Source organism: Asparagus officinalis, chromosome 1, assembly GCF_001876935.1.
Source record: "Asparagus officinalis chromosome 1, Aspof.V1, whole genome shotgun sequence".
In the NCBI taxonomy this organism is placed as follows: domain Eukaryota; kingdom Viridiplantae; phylum Streptophyta; class Magnoliopsida; order Asparagales; family Asparagaceae; genus Asparagus; species Asparagus officinalis.
Window position 1 is genome coordinate 10720638 of NC_033794.1, and position 25829 is coordinate 10746466.

The following is a 25829-nucleotide window of genomic DNA, read 5'->3' on the forward strand; positions in this document are numbered from 1 at the left end:
TGCCACTGCGTAAAAGTAGACCACCACATACATATTTCTATTTTACGCTCACCTCTCTATAATCTCTTTGTATCCCCATCTTTGTAAATCCGTTATTCTTTTCTATCAATAAAGTTTAGGTCTGACGTTTACTTTAAAAAATGAATTATCACAGCAAATATTCCCACCAGAATATATACAAATTGCTTGACAAAAAGGCTCATACTAATGAAAAATCTCTCCAACTATTTGAAAACCATAAGAAACAATGAAAGAGATGTTTTCCTCAAAACTGATGCTAGGTAAATCACAAATATTACCAAAAGATATATGTATAAATTACAATCAAAGTCCATGCATATATCTCTATTTTTGTTCATGATATGAAAATGTTACGAGATTAATAACATAGATAATATTTTCTTCAATAAAATGAATCTCCTGAATCAAGCTAACCAATACCTCTATGAGGCTAGGACTCCAATCAAAAGAAACAATGATCTCAAAAAAATTAGACCACACTAAGAATTAATTACTTCCTCTGAGAAGAAGAGAGCGAGATGCAGCTAGATAATGAGCGAGAGAGAACGGGAATAGAGGCCATCCGACGAACAGCCGCCATTGCGATTTTGTGAGATGCAGTTTGTTGGAGTTCAGGATTCCAATAAAAATCAAATTATATTTGTCTGAGTCCCAGTGTTCATAATAGAAACAAATTGTTCATAATAGAAACAAATGAGATAAGCGAGAGACGTGAAGCTCGCTAATATATAAAACGGAAAATATTAAATCTTGAGCAATTAATAATTTAATGGCGGATACGAACAAAGAAATTGGATAATGACAAATGCCTAATAAAAGCCAGAGGACATAGTGAAGCCAAAACTAACAATTTAACATTTACCAGTGGGTCAAAACCACTAAACGTAGCAAAAAATCGTGGATTATAACTCACTAAATTGTGAAGTTCGGTCTTAGTAAAATTATTTGTCAATAGGTCTATACCATTAAAAATAGCCAAAAATCAAAAGTTGCAGCTCATGAAATCGTGAACTTTGGCCTTTGCGAAATTATTTGCCAACTAGTCGAAAAGAACTAAATATGGCAAAAAAAGATCATGGGTTATAGCTCATGAAATGATGAATTTTTTGCCTGCATGAAATCATTTGCCAACTAGTTTAAATAACTAAATATGGCTAATAATCGTCGACTATAGCTCATTAAATAATAAGCGTTTGCCTCCATAATACTATTTGCCAACTACTCACAAGAACTAAATAAGGCCAATATGGTGGTTATAGCTCATGAAATTATGATTTCTTTTTTTTTGTGAAATTATTTGTCAACAGGTCGAAACAATAAAAATGACCAAAAATTATGAGGTATAGCTCATAAAATCGTGAATTTTTACCTCAATGATAATTTTTACCAATGGGTCAAAACCACTAAAAATAGTTAAAATCATGGGTTATAGTTCATTGAATCATGAATTTTGGCATTCGCCAAATTATTTGCTAATAGGTTGAAATCACTATAAATAGCCAATAATTGTGGGTTATATCTCATTAAATTATTAATTTTGGCTTTTATAAAATTATTTGCCAACGGGTCAAAACTACTAGAAATAGAATAAAATCATGGGTTATAGCTTATTAAATCGTGAATTTTGGTTCCGCGAAATTATTTGCCAACCGGTCAAAACTAGTGAAAGTGGCAAAAAAACATGGGTTATAGGTTTATAGCTCATCACATGGTAAATTTTTGCCTCTGTGAAATCATTTGTCAACTGGTCGAAGTAATTAAATATGACCAAAAAATATTAGTTATAACTCATAAAATTATAAATTTTTAACAAATAAAAAATTATTTCCCTACAGGTACGAAATAGAAAAAGGGCAAACAAATCATGGGTTAATGCTCATGAAATTGTGAATTTTGGCCTCCACGAAATTATTTACCAAGTAGCGAAAAAACTAAGTATAGCCATAAATCGTGGATTGTAGCTCATGAAATAGAGAATTTTATGCTCAATGGAATCATTTAACAACTGGTTGAAATAAATAAATATGTCCAAAAATCATGAGCTATTGCTAATGAAATCATGAATTTTTGCCTCCATAAAATTATTGCCAATGGATCGAAACCGCTAAAAATGGCCAGAAACCATGGGTTATAGCTTATTAAATCATGAATATAGTCTTCAAAAATTTATTTTCCAACATATAAAAATCACTAAAAACAGGCAAAAATCATTAGTTATAACTCATTAAATTGTGAGCTTATAACCTATGATTTTTTGTTATTTTTAGTTATTTTGACCAATTGGCAAATTATAACCCACGTGTTTTTACTATTTTTAGTGGTTTCGTCCCGTTGGTAAATAATTTTATGGCGGCAAAATTTTAGGATTTTATGAGCTATAACCCCTAATTTTTACCCATTTTTAGTTGTTTCCGCTTGTAGCAAATAATTTTTTGGAATTCCAAATTTAGGATTTAATCATCTTTAACCAATGATTTTTTATCCATTTTTAGTAGTTTTGACCCATTGGCATATAATTTCATGGACGCTAAAATTAACGATTTAATGAGCTATAACCTATGACTTTTTGCCACTTTTAGTAGTTTCGACACATTGGAAAATAATTTTTCGTTGACAAATAACTTTACAAAGGTAAAAGTTCACGATTTCAAGATCTATACACCCATAATTTTTTTGTTATTTTTGTTATTTTGACCTGTTGGCAAATAATTTTACGGAGGTAAAAATTCACGATTTAATGAGCTATAACCTATGATTGTTAGTCATATTTAGTTATTTTGACTAGTTGGTAAATAATTTCATAGAGAAAAATATTCGTCATTTCATGAGCTATAACCCATGATTTTCAGCCATATCTAGTTTTTTGATTAATTGGCAAATAATTTCGTGAAGGTAAAAATTTACTATTTCATGAGCTATAACTTTTGATTTTTATCCATTTTTAATGGTATAACCCATTGGCAAATAATTTCACAGAGGCTAACATTCACAATTTAATGAGTTACAATCCATGATATTTGGCTATTTTAGGTGGTTTCGAACCGCTGGTAAATAATTTCACGGAGCAAAATTTTATGATTTTATGAGTTACACCATGATTTTTTGCCATTTTACTTCATTTTGATCCCATAGCAAATAATTTCTCAGAGTAAAAAATTCACGATTTCTCAAGCTCTAACCCACTATTTTTGAACATATTTAGTTATTTCGACTAGTAGGCAAATAATTTTACGGAGGAAAAATATCACAATTTCATTGGCTATGAGCCAAGATTTTTGGAATATTTAGTTATTTCAACCAGTTGGCAAATAATTTCACTGTGGTAAAACTTCACAAGTTCATGATCTACAACCAACGATTTTTAGCCACATTTGGTCATTCCGATCTCTTGGCAAATAATTTCCCAGAATCTAAAATTGACGGTTTCATGAACTATAACCAATGATTTTTAGCTTTTTTAGTGATCTCAACCTGTTGACAAATAGTTTTGTGGAAGCCAAAATTCACCATTTAATGAGCTATAACTCATAAGTTTTGGCCCTTTTAATTCTTTTGACATGTTGGTAAATAATTTTACAAAGAGAAAAATTTATGATTTCACTGACCCATAACTCACTATTTTTGGCCATATTTAGCATTTTCGACTAGTTGGCAAATAATTTCACAGAGGGAAATATTCACGATTTTACGAGCTATAACTTGCAATTTTCGGCCATTTTAGCATTTTGAACCCATTGTCAAATATTTTGCAAAGGAAATTCACGATTTCAAGAGCTACAACCCATAAGTTTTTGCTATTTTTAGTGGTTTTAACTATTAGCAAATAATATTATCGAGGTAAAAATACACGATTTCATGAGTTAACCCCATGATTTTTTATTGGTTTTAATTATTTTTTGGATTCGACAAAATTATTTGCCAACTAGACAAAAAATCACTAAAATTTGCCAAAACCCGTGGGTTATAACTCATAAAATCGTTAATTTTTACCGTCAAAATTATTTGCCAATGGCTCGAAATCACTAAAAATAGCCAAAAATTATGGTTTATAGCTCATTAAATCATGAATTTTAGTCTCTACGAAATTATTTGCCAACGGGTCGAAACTACTAGAAACAACATAAAATCGTGGGTTATAGCTCATTAAATTGTGCCACTGTAAAATTATTTGCCAATAGACTGAAATAACTAAAAATGGCCAAAAATTATGGGCTATAACTCATAAAAATACAAATGTTTGCCTCCATTTGTGAACTAGTCAGAACAATTAAAACGGTCAAAAAGAGCAGTTATAGCTCATGAAATGGTGAATTTTTTCCTATCTAAAATTATTTGCTAATGGGTCAAAACCACTAAAAATGACAAAAAATTATGGGTTGTAGATCATTAAATCGTGAACATTAGCCTCTATAAAATTAATTTGCTAATGTTTGAAAGCATTAAAAATGACCAAAAAATTATGGGTTATATCCCCCAAAATCGTATATTTTTATCTTCGCAAAATTATTTGCCAACGGGTCGAAACCATTAAAAACGACCAAAATATGAGTTATAACTCATTAAAATTTTAATTTTGGCATCCATAAATTTATTTGCCAACATGTCTAAACAACTAAAATAGCCAAACATTATGAATTATACCTCATAAAATCATGAATGCTTACCTCCTCAAAACTATTTGCCAACTACTTGAAACAACTAAATAGGGCAAAAAAAATGGTGGGTTATGGATACACGCTTCTTATTACTATTGACTAAAAGTCGTGTGACTTATTGATTTAGAAAGCAAATGTTACCATCTTCTAATGTTTTTTCTCATCTCCTTCCTTTATACTTCTCCTTACTTTTCTCCTGACATTTTGCACGTATATTTCATAGCTGTTTTCTAATAATGAGTTGTTCGGGCATCTCATGCCCTGCCCATTTACTCATAACACCAAAAAAAGGGGAAAATGTGTCCAGGCCCAAAAAGCAGAAAGTTCATGTGACGAGGCTCCTCATAGTTTCCCCCATATGGATCAGCCCCTTGAAATATGATACTTTATACTGCAGCCTCTTTTTAGTAATTATTACATGTCAGCTAAGCTAAAATCCTCAAATTATCATTATCCTCTCTCCTTAATCCCTCAGACCCAACACTCATCTCCTCCTCTCTCTCTCTCTCTCTCTCTCTCTCTCTCTCTAAAACTACGAGCTTTCTCAAGCTCGTGGCCCTGGCCCTGGCCCGGTGAGTCTCTCTCTCTCTCTCTCTCTAAAACTATGAGCTTTCTCAAGCTCGTCGCCCTCGCCCTCCTCACCGTCGCCGCCATCGCCGTCTCCGCTCAGGCCCCCAAGGCTCCCCTCGAGTTCACCGTCGTCTCCCCTCCCCTCCTCCGCCCATCCTCGTCACCGTAGATTGCTGCCGCTCCCTCGTCGTACAACTACAGGAGCACACACCATGGGCAAGACACGTTGCCACTACATCCACGACCGGTGGAGCTCAGCTTTTAATCGATTCGTTGTTGTACTTCTCTCAGAGGTTGAGATGATGAAGGAACGATTCGTAATATTCGAAGCAATATAACGAGAGGTAGAAAATGATTCCAAGTGAAAGGAAGATACTGTGTGATAGACAATATAAAGGGATACACATCAGCAAAGACGGTGGTGAAAATGGAGACCGGAGGTGGCCAAAAAATGCGCGCGAATTCGGCACGGCGCTGCTGTTTTCTGCTCGCTGCTGCCGTCAAGCGATGTTTAGGATGTTACCAAGAGAGATAGATAATGAGTTAAAGTGTGATACAAATTGGAGGTGATAAGCAATATGTAGGGCTACTCACCAAAGAAGAAATTAACGAAAACAGAGATTGGAGGTGATCGGAAAGTGCTTGCAAAGTCGGCACAAAACTACAACTTTCTGTAGTGTATTTTCTTACCGTTCGGGTTTGTTCTTCGCTGTTTGGAGCTTTTCGTTGTTGTCCGGGCTTGCCGGAGGTGGGAGGAGGTTGTCGGGGTCGTCAGGATGTCTCGGTAGGCTCCACCAGAGGTGGGAGGAGCTTTTCTCCATTTCCAGGAGCCTAGAACTAAGATGAATTAGAGCTGAATTAGAGCTAGAACTAGCTAGAACTAACATGGGACGGGTTAGAACTAACATGGGATGGGTTAGAACTAACATCGGGTAAGTTAGAACTAACTTGAGAGCCCAAGAGCCTACAACTAAGATGAATTAGAGCTAGAACTAACATAAGGCGGGCTAACATGGCATAAGTTAGAACCAACATGGCATAAGTTAGAACTAATATGGCACAAACTGATTATTTACTATCTGATGCCATTCGAATTTGGAAAAGTTTAAAATACCAAAGTTGTAGGTCTCTTCAACGGCTTTTTAACAAGTCTTAAATCACCTTATTCTGAGTTTGGACGGAGAAATTACAGTAAAAATAACAATATAAACTAACATGATACAAACTGTATATAAGATCTAAAAAAGTCTAAAAGTCCAAAGTTGTAGGTCTCTTCAACAGCTTTCCAATAACTCTTAAATCACCTCATTCCGACTTCGAACGGAGAAATTACAGCAAAAACAATAATATAAACTAACATGGTGTAGAGAACTAACATGGCATAAGTTAGAACTAACATGGCATAAGTTAGAACTAACATGGCACAAACTGGTCATTTAATATCTGATGTTGTTCGAATTTAAAAAAGCTCAAAAGACCAAATTTGTAGGCATCTTCAACGGCTTTCCAACAAGTCTTAAATTACCTCATTCCGAGTTCGGATGGAGAAATTATAGTAAAAACAACAATATAAACTAACATGAGACAAACTGTATGTAAGATCTAGAAAATTCTAAAAGACCAAAGTTGTAGGTCTCTTTAACAGCTTTCCAACAAATCTTAAATCATCTCATTCTAACTTCGAATGGAGAAATTACAGTGGAAACAACAATATAAACTAACATGGTGTAGATTAGAACTAACATAACAGAAGTTGGAACTAACATGGCATAAGTTAGAACTAACATGGCATAAGTTAGAACTAACATGACACAAACTGGTTATTTACTATCTGATGTCGTTCGAATCTGGAAAAGCTCAAAAGGCCAAAGTTGTAGGTCTCTTTAACGGCTTTCCAACAAGTCTTAAATCACCTCATTCTGAGTTCGGACGGAGAAATTACAATGAAAATAACAATATAAACTAACATAGCACAAACTGTATGTAAGATCTGAAAAAGTCTAAAAGACCAAAGTTGTAGGTCTCTTTAACAGCTTTCTAACAAATCTTAAATCACCTTATTTCGACTTTGGATGGAGAAATTACAGCGGAAATAATAATGTAAACTAACATGGTGTAGATTAGAACTAACATAACATAAGTTAGAACTAACATGACATAAGTTAGAACCAACATGACACAAGTTATAACTAATATGACACAAACTGGTCATTTACTATCTGATGCCGTTTGAATCTGGAAAAGCTCAAAAAACCAAAGTTGTAGGTCTCTTCAACGGATTTCCAACAAAACTTAAATCACCTCATTCCGAGTTCGGACGGAGAAATTACAGTGAAAATAATAATGTAAACTAATATGGCACAAACTTTATGTAAGATCTGGAAAAGTCGAAAAGACCAAAATTGTAGGTCTCTTCAACAGCTTTCTAATAAATCTTAAATCATCTCATTTCGACTTCGAACGGAGAAATTACAGCGAAAACAATAATGTAAATTGTTAAAAAGTTGTTGAAAAGACCTACAACTTTGGTCTTTTATCATCTCGTTATATCGTTGTAATTTCTGCTGTAATTTTCTACCTCTCATTATATCGCTTCGAATATTACGAATCGTTCATTCATCATCTCAACCTCTGAGAGAAGTACAACAACGAATCGATTAAAAGCTGAGCTCCACCGGTCGTGGATGTAGTGGCAACGTGTCTTGCCCATGGTGTGTGCTCCTGTAGTTATAGTTGATTGGTTTAGTTTGCAAATAGTGTTCATAATTGTACTATACACGTTTGTTTTGACAGCGCAATAGTTTCTATAGCGGGGGAGCGGCGGTAATCTACGAAGACGAGGATGGGCGAAGGAGGGGAGGGGAGCCGGCGATGAACTCGAGGGGAGCCTTGGGGGCCTGAGCTGAGGCGGCGACAACGAGGAGGGCGAGGGGCAGGGCGAAGAGCTTGAGAAAGCTCGTAGTTAGAGAGAGAGAGAGAGAGAGAGAGAGAGAGAGAGAGAGAAGAGATGAGTGTTGGGTCTGAGGGATTGAGGAGAGAGGATAAGGATAATTTGGGGATTTTAGCTTAGCTGGCATATAATAATTACTAAAAAGGGACTGCAGTACAAAGTGTCACACTTCAAGGGGCTGATCCATATGGGAAAAACTATGAGGGGCATCGTCACATGAACTTTCTGCTTTTGAGACCTGGTGTAATGACCATAATTTTTCGATACTGTTTTAAATAAATTTTCTGACAAATTAAATATTAAATTATTATTTCTAAAAGAGTATTTTTATTTCACTCAAATTTCCAGAATTTTCTATGATTTAAAATATAGTTTTATATTTATTCTAATGTTTTATATTTAATTATTACGATAAACCTTTTAAATTAATATTGTTTATTCAGTATTATTATCATTATTATTCATTATTCATTATTATTATTACTGTTATTCTTTATTGTTGTTATTCATTAGTTAGTTATGCAATATTGTTGTTATTATTATTTGTATTATAAATTATCTTGTATTAATATTTTAAGTCTGCACCTCTTATTTTTCCCTCTATTTTATTTTATCCCCACACTGCGCACAACCACTCCCACTCCCTAAACAACTACCCACGTACACCACGTCATCTGCCCCAACTCCTCATTAAATAATTCAACAGCCTTCTCTCTCTCCTCCATTTTTCCCAAAAGTTTGAATCAACTCCATATTCTCTCCCCACTTCCTGAAATATTACCCCACGTTCTCCCCCTCTCTCTCCACCACGTTCACACAACCCCTCACTGTCTAGTTATATCTCTCCATCACGCTTTCCAAGACCTGCATGGGCCACCACTAAAACCTGTCACGCCCTGCTTCCCAAAATACCAGGGAATCGAAACGTGAACAAGCCCGCGACGTATTGGATTGAGAAGAAAAAAAATGATTATATATAATTTTCTTCTCAATCTAATACGTCGCGGGCTTGTTCACGTTCCGATTCCCTGGTATTTTGGGAAGCGGGGCGTGACACCTGGACACATTTTTTCCAAAAAAAATTATTATGCGTAGTTATACTTTTAAAGTTTGCCATAAAAATAAATAATTAAATTGATCACTTTTAAGATACATTAACATGGAAAACCTGCGCTAGAAATAATTTTTTCAGCTATTGCTTTAAGAGGATGCATTATTGAGTCATTCCTTAAATAGCATACCCTTACGGTTGTATTAGATACGAGATAAAATTGGATATTTGCCCTAAGTTTCCTTTTTCTTTAAAAAAAAGTTGTAGAAATAGTTATTATTCATATTAGAAAAGAGAATTAAAAGTTAAAGCACATGATGTCATGTCTAGAAAATGTATGATAGTCAATCTCATACTTACATTTCTGAGTGATCAATTAGTGTTATATCTTGAAATCGGGCATATCTCTAGTTCATATTATAATGATCAAGAATCAAGAATTAGAACTCCTACATCGTATGTATATCCCGGAAAAGTTTGCACATTGCATCCATCGTCAAAACTTAATTCAGAGGGTTCTTTTACCCTTTTTTAGAAAAAAAAATTGGCGAATTAGTCTTTACATGGATACTGTAGCTAAACTAAATTAGAAAATTTTCATAAATACACAAGTCTAGTTAGCAAGGTTGTACTTATAGTCTTTTATAGCACCTATATATTCTAAAATTTTTAAAAAATTGCACTTTTATATCTTCTATTTTGCAAACTAGAGGATTTCACATGAATTTTCTCGCTCACAAGCAAATTTTAGAGCTTTATAGCTCTTAATGTTTGCTAATTCACTATTTAAATTTAGGGAAAATGCTTCCAGCCCCCAAAACCCAAGGAAAACATGCTTGGCCTCCCCCCCCCCCCTCCCCCCCCCCCCCCCCCGACTTTATCAACGGTACTTTGCCTCCAAAAAAAAGATTTTGTTCTCTGAACCCCCAAAACATAAAACCCAAGAGATTAAAATATGTGAAGACCGTAATACCATTCTCTCTCTCTCTCTCTCTCTCTCTCTCTCTATCATGATGTTACTGTGATGATGTTGAAATGATTGAAGAGGATTGTTATTTTATTATTTTTGTTTTTTATTATTTTCATTATTGATGAGGAAACTAAGTGGTTTTGTTTGTATTGGAAGATTGTTAAGATTACGGGTTTAATTGTTAAGGTTACAGGATGGTTGTGAAGGTTAGAAGTTTAATTGTTAAGGTTGCGGGTTTAATTGTTAAGGTTATAGGTTTGTTGTTAAGGTTACAGGTCAATTGTTAAGGTTACGGGTCGGTTGTTAAGGTTACGGGTTGGTTGTGAAGGTTACGGGTCGGTTGTTAAGGTTACGGGTTGGTTGTGAAGGTTACGGGTTTAATTATTAAGGTTACGGGTTTAGTTGTTAAAGTTACGGGTTTGTTGTTAAGGGTTTCGAGTTGGTTGTTAAGGTTAAAGGCCGGCTGTTAAGGTTACGGATTGGTTGTGAAGGTTACACGTTGGGATATATATGTATATATATTTTGAGTGGAATGAATACTTTGGGTCACTTGGCCTAGTGGTAAAGTTTGGGAGTTTGGACAAGAGGTTAGGGGTTCAAACCCCTACAGCTATAATATTTTTAGAATATTTTAAAGTTTGGGAGTTTGGACAAGAGGTTAGGGGTTCAAACCCCTACAGCTATAATATTTTTAGAATATTTGTTGTTAAGGATAATGGTTGGTTATTAAGGTTACGGGTTTATTGTTTAGGTTACGGGTTTGTTGTTAAGGATATGTGTTGGTTGTGAATGTTACGCTTAGGTTGTGAAGTTAACATACACAACAAACCCGTAACATTAACAACAAACCCGTAACCTTAATAACAAACACGTAACCTTAACAAACAACCCGTATCCTTAACAAGGAATATTCTAAAACCCCGTAACGGGTTGGTTGTGAAGGTTACGGGTTTGTTGTGTAGGTTAACTTCACAACCAAAGTGTAACATTCACAACCAATGCATATCCTTAACAACAAACCCGTAACCTTAACAAAAAACCCGTAACCTTAACAACCAACCCGTAACATTCACAATCAACCATTATCCTTAACAACGAATATTCTAAAAATATTATGGTTATAGGGGTTTGAACCCCTAACCTCTTGTTCAAACTCCCAAACTTTACCACTAGGCCAAGTGACCCAAAGTATTCATTCCACTTAAAATATATATACATATATCCCAATGTGTAATCTTCACAACCAACCCATAATCTTAACAACCGACCTGTAACCTTAACAACCGACCCGTAACCTTAACAACCGACCCGTAACCTTAACAACCAACCTGTAACCTTAACAATTAAACTCGTAACCTTCACAACCAACTCGTAACCTTAAAACCGACCTGTAACCTTAACAACTGACCCGTAACCTTAACAACACATCCGTAAGCTTAATAACTAAACCCGTAATCTTAACAATTAAACCCGTAACCTTAACAATTAAACACGTAACCTTCACAATCAATCCGTAACCTTAACAATTAAACCCGTAACCTTAACAATCTCCCATTACAAATAAAAACAATTAGTTTCCTCATCAACAACAAAAATAATAAAAAAATAAAAATAATAAAATAACAATCCTCTTCAATCATTTTAACATCATCACAGTAACATCATGATAAAGAGAGAGAGATATATATATAAGGGATCCATAACCTTAACAATTGACCCGTAACATTAACAATTAACTCGTAACCTTAACAATTAACTCGTAATTTTAACAATCTCCCAATACAAACAGTTAGTTCCCCTCATCAACAATAAAAATAATAAAAAACAAAAATAATAAAATAATCCCCATTAATCATTTCAACTATCATCTCAGTATATCATGATAAAAAAAAGAGAGAGAATGGTATTATGGTCTTCACATATTTTAATCTCTTGGGTTTTGTGTTTTGGGGGTTCAGAGAACAAAATCTTTATTTTTAGAGCAAAACACCTGTTGATAAAGTCTTGGGGGCACGTTTTCTTGGGTTTTAGGGGCTGGAAGCATTTTTTTCCTTAAATTTATCATAATTCTATTTTAAAATATAATAGGGATATGTTTAACGAATTTAACAAGTGAATGGTATATAACTGAAATATATGGAAAACCATATGGTAATTAAAGGCTAATTAGTCACTATACAGTTAGTATATTTCTCTTGAAGTCGTGTCCCTTACGATGAGAAATGGTTTTGCTCAGTCAACCATTAATTAAAGAAATGTCTGTAACTGCAAGTATATTTTTTAGAAGTAAGAATAGGGCAATATGTCATTTCAAAAGTATATTATATATCTCAAAACATAGTGTATACAGATAATATCTAGAAGTCATTTCAATTGAGACCCTCAGAGGGTAGAGGAGCGGACCTTTGTCATTATTCTACACAACAAGGGAGAATCAAAAGAAAGCACTCAAAGATATCAGAGTGGACAATACAAAAGAAGTAAAGTATATGAACAATCGGAAGCTAACAGATTCATCAACTAGGCAAAATAAGATTTTATATCCATCCCGAAAAGACGAATAGAAAGAATTGGCTAAGGATTAGCAACGGTGCCATTGCTATCCTCACTGGAAGAAAGCAGCTCTAAGTTATCCCTCTCTCAGATGATTGCTTTCAGCTTTTGCCCCCTTTTGGTGGCTGGAGAATCTGTCCAGAAAATGAGAAAATGAGCAATCGTGGAAACCAACTTATGAGCTTGAGGTACTTCTCTTAAAAGGATCAAGTTGCTATGAGCTCTCCACATGGACAAGCAGATAGTGAGAAAGCAAAACCTCTAAAGTTGTTGAGCCTTAGAGTCAATAGAATCATCAGAGCAAATAGTAAAACATTGACTTAAGTCTTGTGGCAATGAAAAGGCTCCAACCTTATGAAGAAAAAAAAAATCCAAACTTGCTTAGCAAGAGAACAGTATAAGAAAAGGTGACCATGAGTCTCCAGTTCATGTTGACATAAGGTACAAGTAGGATCGCCAGTCCAATCTTTGATGAGGAGCCTATCCTTAGTGTTCAGTTTATGTAGGGATAAGAACCATAGGAAGAACTTGACTTTGTTAGGTAAAATATTTTTTCATATAATCGAACAAAATGGGCTACATGTGCCTCCATCAGAAGTAAATGAGTATAAAAATTTAACAGAGAAGACCCCGAAATTCTCTAACAGCCAACACACCTGATCCAACTTCGAGGAAGGCCAAAGATTCGAGAAAGACATCATATGTTTTGGAGCATCAACTTGTAAGCGATCTTGCTCTCCTATCAGTCCCCTGATAATTGGTCTCCAACACCAATTTTCACCACTATACATCCCCTGGGACACAACATTTGTATGTTTGGAAAATGCAAAATTGTAAGCCAGAGGATATAGGTTGGCAAGAGATTTCTCACCAATCCATTTGTCCTCCCAAAACCGTATCCTTTGGTCATTATCCAGACGTCATTTAACCATAGCTGAAAGAGATAGGCTAGCAGATATGACGTCCTTCCAAAATTTAGAGCAATTACCTCTATGTGGTGTGGTAGAAGGGTCGGAAGGATAAATAGATTGAAGAACTAGACCAACGTGATTATCATTAGAAAGATATTTCCATAACCACTTAGTAAGAAGAGAAGAATTAAAGTTTTCTAGGTTAATAACACCAAGACCTCCACATGTCTTGGAGAAACAGACATTGCCCCCATTTAACCAATGCTTTATCACCCATTTTTTTAGCCACAACACCCCCCCCCCCCCCCAAACCCACAAGAAGTTATGTCTAATCTTGTCCATCGCCTTAATGAGCCATTTGGAAATTTTTAATAAATCTATGTAATAAAGGGGGCGGGATGAAAGGACTGAGTTTAGAAGAACTAGATGACCACTAAAGGAAAGATGTTTGCCTTTCCATAAGGAAAGTTTCTTATGAAAAGAATCAATAAGCAGCTGCGAGTCTAGTTTAGTGAGAGATCCCTTTTTCAAAGGAAGATCTAGGTATTTGAAGGGTGGAGAGGCAAATGATCAGTTAAGAATTTTAGTAATGTATGGTCCCCGATTGACAATTCTAGCACTATAGTAGAGGTTGGATTTTGAGAAGTTGATTCCAAGTTGGAGACCTCTTCAAAGAGATAGAGAATAGACTAATGAGTGGAGATATTATTTTTATTAACTTTGCAAAAGATTAGAGTGTCATCAACAAATTGAAGTGATCTAATATCGTTCAATTTACCTTTGAGATGAAGTTTAGATAGGTCCCCATAGTTCGTACTATTGAACAACATTCTATTAAGGACATTTACGACAATAATGAAGAGCATGGGGGACAGAGGATCCCCTTGTTTAAGGCTTCTATGACATTTAAAAATATTAGTGGGTGAACCATTTAACAACAGAAGATTTAGATAGTGAAAGAACATTGTTAATCCACATGCACCAGCGAGGGCAAAACCCTCTATCTTTGAGGAGGGAGAGAAAAAACTCTCTCAGCTGACACAGTCAAAGGCTTTCATAAAGTCAATATTAATGATTCATGCTTCAATCTTCTTGGAGAAGCAAGAATGAAGCATTTCATGACCAAGAACAATCGAGTCCAGAGTTGATTTACCTGCTCGAAAGGCAGATTGGATACTGTCTACAAGCGATGACAGACACAGACCTAGTCTGTTAGCTAGAACCTTAATGAAGATTTTGATCAGGCCATTGAGCAGGCTGATAGGCCTAAAGTCCTTGACACTGCAAGGGATATTTGATTTGGGGATGAGAGTAGTGAAAGAGAAATTGATTTTGTGGAAAGGAGATGCGTCAACATAGAGATAACGCAAACATCTCTTCTTTAATGGACTCCCAAAAGGACTGGTAGAAAAGGATGGAGAAACCATCAAGACCAGAAGCTTTCTCTAGATGGAGATCAAAGACTGTTGTCTTAATCTCATCCTTTGTGAAGGGAGAGTCTAGAGATGGGAGACCTAAACATGAAGAGGGGTAAAGTTGGTCTCAATCTAGCTGAAAGGAAGAGGAAGGGTTGGCTTTAAAAAGATTGGAGAAGTAGTCAAAGAAATCTCTATATTTATCTATTTCAGAACAGTGGAGGGTATCATTGAGGGATGAAGTTTTTTCTCATGTGATGAGAGACAATTTTATGGAAAAAATAAGAGTTAGAGTTCCCTTCCCTAAGCCAAAGCACTCTGGACCTTTGCTTCCAGTAAATCTCCTCTAACTTAGCTAAATTAGAGAGATAGTCTCTAAGAAAGAGCCTAAGCTGGAGTTCAGTAACTACAAGTATATTATAAACAACCGCTTCACATTAAGCTAACGATAAAGTTTACGAATAATGAACCGGCCATAATGAAATTTGAGTATATCCCATAACTATATTGTTATAAGGAGCACTTTTCAATAATAAAAAAGGACATTCTCTCCATACTAAGTAGTACAAAAATTAAAATGATAGATAAATAAGATCATGAACCCAAGAAAAGGACAATCAATATTATTACAACCCATTCCATCCGTAAGTCTCAAATCAAGATCCATGTAACCTTCCAATCATCTAGGTCGCCCATGGTGGTGGGTTATCAAAATCTAAAAGAGAACAATTTTATAATTATAGAAAGAACTTTGCTAGAGAAAAGTATTGAACAAATACAAGGAAGACCTAGTAATTATATATAGCACAAAGCTGTCCAATCTGTACGCATTTTCATTGCTAAAGATACTAAAGGTAACCTGTAAAGCGTGGCAACAGTTTTAGAATCCTCAATAAACAAAATTTTGGGCATCTCCACAATTATTTATTGTTAAAACGGGCACCTTATGGTCTTCCTCTGATTGGCAACATATTTAGTTTCTGACCAACATCTGAGCAAAAAAAAAAAAACAACAACATCAAAACATTAATTAAGGATTTAGCATCATGGTCATAATTTATAAGCAGCATGTATAACCTATAAATTAATCATACAACAGAAAACAATTATCTCGTTTACCCAAGAAGACTAATTAAATATATATACTCTTTAATCTAATATGTTAAATTTCTTTATAATGGTATTACAAATCATATAATAAAGATTGCAAATATGATGCTGAACGTCAGATTTGTTTCTTTGATACTACTCCCTCACCTCTTGATATCGAATTGAGATTGAATATATATAAAAGAAAATAATTGTCAATCAATGTTTCGATATGCTTATCAACAATAGGAATATCAGAAAACTGATTGTTGCAGATGCTTAATTTTAGTACGGAACAAATACCTCTTCTTCTTTTCTTTTTTTTTAAAAACTAATACCGTTTTTAGTGGAACACTAGGAAGTTTGATTTCACCATGTATTTTCAGAAGGGGGAGAAAAAAATTTAGTACCATAGGAAACGCAATCACAATATTATATGGATCTTGTAATGCATATAAGTTATATAGGAAATTCGTAATAAACTTAAACAAAGAATAATAGTTTTAATATTGTATATTTGTGCATATAATTTCTGTTGCTACGCAACAGCTCCCAGCACTGTATTTTCTTTTGCCTAGCTTTTTCTAGAATGCTATGGTCTATTATTTTTCTGTTCAAGAGTTAAGTGATATTGTGGAATCATATGGTTCTTTACTGGCGGAAAAAGATGCTAGAATCCTGTAGTTTATTATTTTTCCATCATTTTGGTGGTGGTTATGGAGGGCAAGGAACAATCTAACATTCCACAATATTGGTGTATCTCCGCGCAGTTTGGCTTCTAACATTTCTCATTTCATACTATTATGGACAGATAATCTCACATCAGTTCAAGAGTTGGTGGAGAAAAGGAGGATAGCCCAACTCCTGTTGCAAGATGATTCATCCATTCCTCCCCCGACATGGCTCGGGTGGATGACAACTTCTAGGAAGTCCACCAGTTTAGACCTTTCTCTTTTGTACTCATCTTGGGATTATATACTGTTTTAACTTTATTTTTTGGTTGTGATGTAAGTGGGAGCTTTGTAATAGCTCCCAACACCATATATTCTTTTGCCTAGTTTTTTCTAGAACAGTTTGGTTTGAGTTTAAGATTGGATCAAACATCTACGACCTTAGTAATAGGCGACGGCTATGGTCCTCTTCCTATTCTTAGATATGAATTGTTTTATCCTCTCCTCCCTCAGACTATTCAATCCTAGGTTAAATTAGTGTTTTGGTGTTAATGATATATAAACAGGGTAACTCACCCTGTTTCTTACTTCAAAATAAAACTTCTGTTGCTATAACATATTATAATTCTCCCCACATATCACGTACATACTAATATGTACAACGGATTAAGAAATAAAACAATAATCTCACGGACTTGTATAACTTATATAATACATACAAGCTAAGAAAATTACAAAATTAATATGTACATAAAAGAATGCGAAGAACTATAATAGAACAATGTGAGCCTGTGAGCCCGTGCTTTGCACGGGGTAAAAAATTGTAATATGGATCTTATAATGTGTTAGTTAAAATTTTAAATGTGCAGAATTTTCAAGTAAATGTATGGTAAAACATTAAAAAGGATTGAATAATATGCTTAGGAGAATAATCTAACATAGATCAAACTAAAATTGGACTTCTATCAGATCTTTACTTATTTTTTTAGTTGTTTATTTAAACTTATATAAGAAAAGAAAACTTACATAGTCCAATAACCAGAATAATGACTCCGAGTAGATAAATTCTGATTAAGAAATCAGTCCTCTTCCTCTCAAGCCCTATTTTCATTATAAAATTATTATGGTTGAGTAACCCCAATTCATTCTCCTCAAGACGTCTTGTGGTTCTCTGCAGAATCAGAAAGTATATACTTTACATTATCATTTAAGGGTCAGCCAGGAAAAGATTAAAATAAAACCTTAGGTTAAAACATAAATTTCCTCCATATGCTATTTAGAAGAAACTAGTTTATTATATATTTAAACTTGGGTGATATGACTATAAACTAGACTTGATTGAAATGCATCAAAAACTTTATATTGGTGCCATAAAATGAATAATTTCATTATATTTTTTGATAAAATAATTCCACGTGAGTTTTCATAGTAAAAGCAATAACTTTTTCCCACAAATAACTAAAATCTTATGGAACCTAGCATTAGTATGTATGTAGATCAAAGTTTTACCTCTTCATCTGCTTCGTAAGAACTGGTGCTTTCAAAACTTTGTTTCTCATTGATGATCCCATTTATTCCATCGGAACTCCTGCTTGAAGAATTTTCTACAATATTATCCGGCTCGCAATCATAAAATATATCTTCCTTAAATTCCTCAATCCATCCATTTTGCTCATCATAAAGAAGCCTTTTGCCATAATATCTACGTTCACTAGTAGGTATATATAATGAGCCTCTTTCTCCTTCTTCATGATTATTCTCACTGCTTTCTTCATGAATTCCTTCCAACAACCTCAACTGCGATTTGAACTTTTTCATGCTAGATTTCACCAAGGCATAACGCCTACTTGCGTTCTTCAGCATCTTGTCACAAAAAAAAAGGTAAAGTTAGGATTTATGAGAGTTTTTCACGTAAATCAAATAAATTCTTAAGAAAGAAGCTGACCTTTTTCCTCTCTTGATCTCTTCCTAACGAACTTATGATTTTTTACCTCCCTCGATTTGGTAAAAAAAATTTGTGAGGTGCAGGATCCAATTTAATATATATACCAACTTATCTTATATAATGAAACCATTTAAATGAAAAACTTTTGGCCTTATCTGATGTAACTTATCCTTATCTAATAGATATCGATATCTCTAACAATTTTTCAAAATCTATCAATATCTCATACTTAAGTATCCTTTAGGAGAAAAAAATTACTCCTGTATCCAAGCTGAAACTAGTTTTACCTCTAAGGCTAAAAGGCCATTTTGGTCCTTGCATTGGGGATTCATACTCAAATTGGTCCCTCTATTTTTTACATTTTGCTGATAACCACCATAAAATAGAACAAAAAGAAAGAACATATATAAAAAAGCATTTTGAAGGACAATTTCAACAAAAAAGAAGAAGAAGAAGGAGGAGGATTCTGACCCTAATCTAATTGAGCAAGAGAAAAACGAATCAAAAAAAAACGAGAGATTTCTATTTTTCAGATTAACAACATGAAAAGGTCATAAAAGAATTTTTAATAACTTACGGGGGTATTTTGATCTTTTTAGGTCATGAGAGTTGCATGTGCCACGTCAAATGTCATGCCGTTAACTCTAGGGATTTTCTCAAAAGTTATTGGCGGTTAAGTGTTTTTTTGAAAGTTATTGTGGATTTGGTATGATTTGAAGTTTACTAGAGGTTTAGTCTGATTTTTAAAAGTTGTCGGGAAATCTAGTGTAATGTTGAAAGTTATTGGGAGTTTATTGGAAAACGCTAAAAGTTAAAATAAAGTCCGTTGAGAAAAAATAAATAGGGAGACCCATTTGAGTATAAAGTTCCGGCATGCAAACCAAGTTGAGAACAAATAAAGTACATAGACCAAATTGAATATGAAACCCCAGCACAAGACCGAATTGGCCTTCTAGCACAGGCGGTTTGATAATTAGTTTGAAACTAGTTTTATCTCAAACTTGTGCGTCCTCGTTTCCATGTACATGTATGTTTATATTTACATCTTTCCATATAATATGTAATCGAATAAATAAATCAATATTTAAGAGCTCAACGACTGGCTTCAAAATTTTGTTTCATTTCCCAGAAGGATGCTAGGATTGCGAGTCTTTGGTTCAAAACATCGCAAAGCTGACATAGTAATATATAATTGAAAACGTTCGTAGTTAACACTGCAAACTTATTTACTTGTCGGTGCATTTTCTAACACATATCCTTACAATTAACACAAAATTTGATGGTTACAACTATGTTTCAACAGAAAATTACACCAGAACAATACCGTCGAATACAAATACAACGCTTGGCGGGACAAATGCATCTCTTATCCAGATGATTCATCTAAAATTGAACTTTCAAGTTGAAGGAAAACTTCTCTCGGTCTGATGCAGGCGTGCAAAAGCATGGTCATTAAGAGCAGACCGTGCCCCTCTAAGAGTATGCCCCTAATAGTACAGTTAAATTATTCCCGCTGAATGTACCAAGCTTCAGCCCTTTGGATAAAACATAACAGTATGATACATAGATTTTGTCACAAAGGGAGGAGTTGTTTGTTAGAAATTTCAGCCAAAGACTCATCCCTGGAGTTTAATGAGAGAATACACAAGCTATGAGGGAGGAAAAAGTAGACAAAGAGGAAGTAGAGAACCCCGAGATCTGCCTCTTCACCAATTGCAGGCTGAGGAGGATCTTGCCAGTATATCTGACTCGCACACCATAAGCAATATAAACATGCTATTGAGAGTATAAGCATCAAGGATCTGTTTGATTTAGTGATTACAGATTCTCCTTGTTTCACCCTGCGAAATATAACCAGGAGAGAAGTCTGAAATTATCGCGGTGCAAGACATATAATAGAATTATTACAAAATGCGGAAAAAGGGAACGAATATCGCTTCACAATGATGATTAAGAACCTTTAAGAGACAAAGATCACGAAACATATCAAAGAAGAAACCTTTAAAGAAAATCGCTGTTATTGGCACAAGACATTTCCCCCATCAAGTTTATGGTTCGTGAGCTTCATTCTCATGTGATGGCATCTTCCTTGAAACTCGTATTTAGTATAAACTGCAGCATACTTATATGTAAATTTGACCATAGAAATTTCTATAATATGATTAAGATACCAAATTGGTACATTTAGTCAGACAAGCATTTGAAAATTATAACTTGAGCTGACCACAGTTGCACTGTATTTGATGAGTATGTTACACCGTTTTGTTCATCTGGTGAACTATTTATGTATCCAGGCAACAATCAAATTTCTTTTTAAGTGTCTGTGCCAGCCACAAATGTACATAGCTATCGGGGCCGCCCCCGAGGTTTGGGTTGCTCTAGCCCAATCCAATTTTGGTTGCCCCTTATATTAAAAATTTGGTATGAACAATAACGATAAAAATGAATACATATAATACCATTTAGCATTCTATGCTGGGCTCAAACTGATAATTTATATAACCCTACATTATAAAAAATTTGGTTGCCATGCATGTTAAATTATAACCCTACATCATATATAAAAAATTTGGTTGCCCCCTCGGCCCTGGGTTGCCTCAGCCTCGGGGCTTGGTGGGCTTACCCCAGGGCCGGGCCTGATAGCTATAATAAGGCTAAATGGCACTTAAATACGCTAATGTTTCTCTACCTTTACACTTCAATACCCTAAGTTGTAAAAAGTAGCATAAAAATACCCTAAGTTGTTAAAAAGTAGCACATTGCTACCTTCTGTTAGATAGATAACAGAAAATACCTAAGAATATTCCCATGTGCATAGTACACAATAATTTTATTATTGTATTGCCCCTATTTATTGCTTTAATTACCATTTTACCTACCCATTTAATTTATTACTAATATTTTAATGAAGGGCATTTTCGTCAAAACTAACGGTGTTAGCCTAATTCTAACTGTGTGGACAACTTGGGGCATTTTTATGCTACTTTTTACAATTTAAGGTATTTAAGTGTAAAGATAGTAAAACATTAGGGTATTTAAGTGTATAATAATCCCAATGTAAATGAAAAAATGCAGAAATAAAACAGATTGTGCAAAGGTGGGTTATTCTCCAGGTGAGACCGGTATTTATTTCTCCCATCCTCCAAAATTTCCATGTTATCCTATACACGCATATGCAAAACACAAAACTTCACGAACATCACCTGTTAATGTAAATAAATCCCCCAAGCAAAGAAGTACACAGGAGTCCAACTACGATGACAGCATCTGGGTTGATAGGAGCTCGACCATCCCACCAGCCTGTGCTCAGTATCCATGTATACATAGAAGAATGACCATTTTCCTATAAAGTAAATAGAAAGATACTCATGCACGATGAAGATAAATGACTCTACAAACAAAATAATAGTAGCAACAGCAAAAAGCAGTTAACCGAAATTTAGAATGCCTATTACGATATGAATGCTTAGTATATCATAGTATTTTGTATCATTTGGCACTCTTCCATCTCATTAAGCTTCTTATTCACACCACAAGACTATGTTTCTCGATAAAATTAGGTCATAGTTCAAACATCACAACTGAAAAATAGTCAGTTTTGAAAACATATCAGAATGTCAAAGGCGTTCTATCATTCCCTCATTATATAGGCCTCACCCAAGTTTGTTCTAACTGAAGAAGCACTAGTTTTCCCTCCACTGGGATTTCACCCTTTTTAACAAAGAAACAGGGCAGAAACTTTACAATTCCCGGGTTTTTCCATTGGAGGAGTCCAGATATAGGGAAGATGAATAGAAAAACACAGACAGAAATGGCAAGGTGTTGATGGTAGGTCAGTTTGGTAATTTCTCATATCAAATGCAAATCAAAATGGCTCGCACTGTGCACTTAATATTTCATGAAGAAGCCAATGAGATGTCTGAAGGGAGATATCCTAAATCAAAGACAAAGAAACATAAAAGATTTGCATACTATTTGTCAAAAGAAGAGATCAATTCATCATTATCTTTCTAATCTTTCACGTTATGGAAAATAAAATAATTTTAATCAAGGTCTTCAACAATCTGCCGTCAAGCTGATTTTAACTAGGAGGTAGTGTTTTAGTCAAGCAAATACAAGCTTCGCAGGACCAGCTATCCATCACAAGATGAGGCCTGCTGTAAGCCCTTGATGACCAATTGGCACTTGGTAGATATATATTCTCTGAACAAGCAATTCTACAAGCTATGAGAAAGCTATAACTTCTTCTAGAGTAGGTAAAAGAATCAAGACAGAGGTTAGATGATAAAAGAATTATGGGAGTGGCATATGTTCATCAATCAGAGGCCATGAAAATCAAGTAAATATACTTTAAGTTAGAAAATTGACTAAGCATCAAAAGGCTTGCCTAAATACATCTCGAATAAAATTCCCAACTGTGTACTCAGCTATAATTGTTTCAAAGAATGAATTATTGGACAACTGATTATCAAGTACATGTATTTAAAACTTGGGAGAGAATTTTAAATCCTCACCTCAAACAAATGATCCAGGAAAAAATGTGAAAGGGAACCTGCAGCCAGCAGCAAGAGGCATTGTCTTCTGTTTAGAGGAACCTAAGCATATCAAAACATAATCTTAAATTATGACATCCTAGGCAATCTACTAGGAACTGTTATTATAATCTGACCATGAGACGTCCTAATACATATGTGGGCTATCAAACTTTAAATAAATTAATCTTGATTAAGCATCTAACATCCATAAAACTAATACATCTTGTTAAATCCTTGAGCAAAAACTAAGATTTCACAGAAGAAATAATTTTAAAAAGCAGAAGGATCATTTGATGGAGATTTATACATCAAACAAAACCTTAATTTCTTTCTTGGTGTATAGAACACAATTACCTGTGAGGACTTATTCCATAAGGCCCGCATATTACATTATCAAACATGATATGTTAACTGTCCTACAAGAATTTTAAAGCCATCAACTTGAAAGGGCCAAAACACTCATTCGAACACATCCAAAACTTAATTCACGACAATTAATCAAACTAGTTTCTTCAGAAGCTTGAGTAAAAAAACATCAATTTCTTTTGCCCCTGTATATCAGGAATGGACAAAAAAAATCAAAGCTCAGGTTTCTCCGATTATTAAGCTACTACTAAAACTAAATGTCTACGGCAGATTCATCTCATGTCATCCTGATACCATAATTCAGAGGGAGGCCTGGCAAAATGATATAGCAAAAGACCCTGATATTTAATACCCGACTAAACGCTGAATTTTCCTTCAACACCGATAAACGTTTATTGGAAATTTCACATAGTAAAGTAAACATCTTATGAAGATTTCATATCGCAAAGAAAAATCTAAGTTTGCAAAGCAAATTATAATTTACCTTGAACATGGCTAACATCCCTACATAACCAATCCTAATGTTTACACACCCAATCCACCAAATATAAAAAACCTGAGGTTTTAATCTCCAAAACATAACTAAGTAATCATATCCACCTGCTAAACTATAATGCTTAGGGTTATTTGCACTTTAATACCCCCAAAGTTTCAACCTTTCCCCAACTCTGCTACCTTGAAGTTCTATTTTCGTAATTAAAACCCCCAAACTTTCAAATTGACGTTAAACTGGCAATTCGATACCCTAAAACCCCAATTTTGTTCCGAACTTTCTCTGTGCTCCAAAAAACTAAAACTAGCCCAGAAAATTGTTTCTCATTCACTTTCCCATGTTAATATGTCAACCTTTTTTTCGCACTTTAGAGGTATCAAATTGTCAAAATAGAACTCCAGGGAATCAAAAATACAAAAAAAATGGTGGAACTTTAGGGTATTAAAGCGCAAATAACCTTACAATTTACAACAAAATCGAACAATTCAATCCACTTAATACATGTTATCAATATTTTCCAATAAAATGACTCAAAATTCCCATAACCCATGTCCCAAAACTTAACCAAATTGCGATATTTAAGCTCACCAAAATCGAACAATTCAATCCACTTGATACATGTTGTCAATATTTTCCACTAAAATGACTCAAAATTCCCATAACCCATGTCCCAAAACTTAACCAAATTGAGATATTTAAGCTCACCCCAGAACCAGAATCAAGAAATCGCCTGCGCAGAGCCCAATTGGACAACCAAGAGCTCACCCCAGAACCAGAATCAAGAAATCGCCTGCGCAGAGCCCAATTGGACAACCAAGAGTAGGAAAACGACAGAGGGAGGCCAGAATCAAGAAATCGCCTGCGCAGAGCCCAATTGGACAACCAAGAGTAGGAAAACGACAGAGGGAGGCCAAGAACGAGGACATAGAGAAACGGGTCATGCACAATTCTCATGGCGAGATCTCCGAAACCTCCACCGAGGTTGAGGACGAACTCAGTGATCCACTGGGCGAAGGAGCCGAGGTCAGGGCCGAGGAAGGCGTTTAGGGGGTAGACTACGCAGTGGTGGGGGCTGAAGCGGCCGTGGGTTAAGCGGAGGAGGCCGATCCCTGTAGTCAGCGTGTAGATTATGTGAGGCCCTGGCCCAGGCATCTCTCTCTCCCGCTCCCTCTCGCCCTCGCTCTCTCTCTAGATTTCTTTGTCTGGAGCTCTGCAACTTTGATATACTGTACATATTTTTAACTGTGTACCCTCCAAAACCTACTTTTATCTTATGGTGTGTTTGGGAGTTTACTAAGGACTTGTTTGGATTGAGGGGAACGAGGGTGAAGGGAAGTTAGGGGAACCATTCACCTTTATTCACTTTGTTTGGGAACACTTTAGGAGGTGAAGTTAATTCACCTCCATTCACCTTGGTTCACCCCCTAATCAGAGCCGGCTCTGAAGGAGTGCAGCATGATCGATTGCACAGGGCCCCCAATCTTGGGGGGCCCCCAAATTTTTTTATTTATATTTATATATATAGGAAGAGAAAATATGGACCGTTTATTTCATAGACCCCTTAATCTCAACCGTCCGTCAAAAACCCTACTTTAAAAACAACTGACTTCTCAAAAAGATCCAGATCTGGCCGC

The 25829-nt window shown here is 35.1% G+C and overlaps 3 protein-coding genes across 5 annotated transcripts in view; all 3 read right to left on the reverse strand.

Annotated features, from left to right (window-relative positions):
- The window catches only part of LOC109830441 (aldehyde dehydrogenase family 2 member B7, mitochondrial-like), a 27407-nt gene extending 12299 nt beyond the window's left edge, over positions 1 to 15108 (reverse strand). Inside the window, 1 exon segment of the mRNA XM_020397696.1 lies at positions 14835 to 15108. Within this exon segment, the coding sequence (XP_020253285.1) occupies positions 14835 to 15108 (274 nt within the window).
- LOC109849596 lies at positions 12621 to 18878 on the reverse strand. Of its 3 annotated transcripts, XM_020419458.1 has the most exons (5): positions 18802 to 18878; positions 18366 to 18719; positions 17883 to 18027; positions 16040 to 16087; positions 12621 to 12904 (listed from the first exon to the last, which is right to left on the reverse strand). In XM_020419458.1, exons 2-4 carry the CDS (start codon positions 18717 to 18719, stop codon positions 16041 to 16043), a joined length of 546 nt encoding a protein of 181 aa, XP_020275047.1. In that variant the 5' UTR covers positions 18802 to 18878; the 3' UTR covers positions 12621 to 12904; position 16040. The 3 variants fall into 3 exon arrangements, with proteins under 3 accessions (XP_020275047.1, XP_020275039.1, XP_020275056.1); XM_020419450.1 differs by lacking the exon at positions 12621 to 12904 and having other exon boundaries at positions 15694 to 16087; XM_020419467.1 differs by lacking the exon at positions 12621 to 12904 and having other exon boundaries at positions 15694 to 16087; positions 18366 to 18710; positions 18802 to 18873.
- On the reverse strand, positions 19991 to 25417 carry LOC109849588. Its single transcript, XM_020419439.1, has 5 exons — positions 25055 to 25417; positions 24961 to 24985; positions 23316 to 23396; positions 22005 to 22144; positions 19991 to 20642 (listed from the first exon to the last, which is right to left on the reverse strand). Exons 1-5 carry the CDS (start codon positions 25345 to 25347, stop codon positions 20375 to 20377), a joined length of 807 nt encoding a protein of 268 aa, XP_020275028.1. The 5' UTR covers positions 25348 to 25417; the 3' UTR covers positions 19991 to 20374.

Excerpts from the sequence above, each read along its gene's own strand:
- LOC109849596 (XM_020419458.1), bottom strand. The coding sequence starts at position 18,719 with ATGCTGAAGAACGCAAGTAGGCGTTATGCCTTGGTGAAATCTAGCATG. Across the intron at positions 18,028-18,365 it reads CTTACGAAGCAGATGAAGAG|AGAACCACAAGACGTCTTGA; the intron begins GTAAAACTTTGA and ends CTGATTCTGCAG. Across the intron at positions 16,088-17,882 it reads TATTCTGGTTATTGGACTAT|ATGTTGGTCAGAAACTAAAT; the intron begins GTAAGTTTTCTT and ends TTTTTTGCTCAG.
- LOC109849588 (XM_020419439.1), bottom strand. The coding sequence starts at position 25,347 with ATGCCTGGGCCAGGGCCTCACATAATCTACACGCTGACTACAGGGATC. Across the intron at positions 24,986-25,054 it reads TCCAATTGGGCTCTGCGCAG|GCGATTTCTTGATTCTGGTT; the intron begins GCGATTTCTTGA and ends GGCTCTGCGCAG. Across the intron at positions 22,145-23,315 it reads TCCTGGATCATTTGTTTGAG|GAAAATGGTCATTCTTCTAT; the intron begins GTGAGGATTTAA and ends TTTACTTTATAG.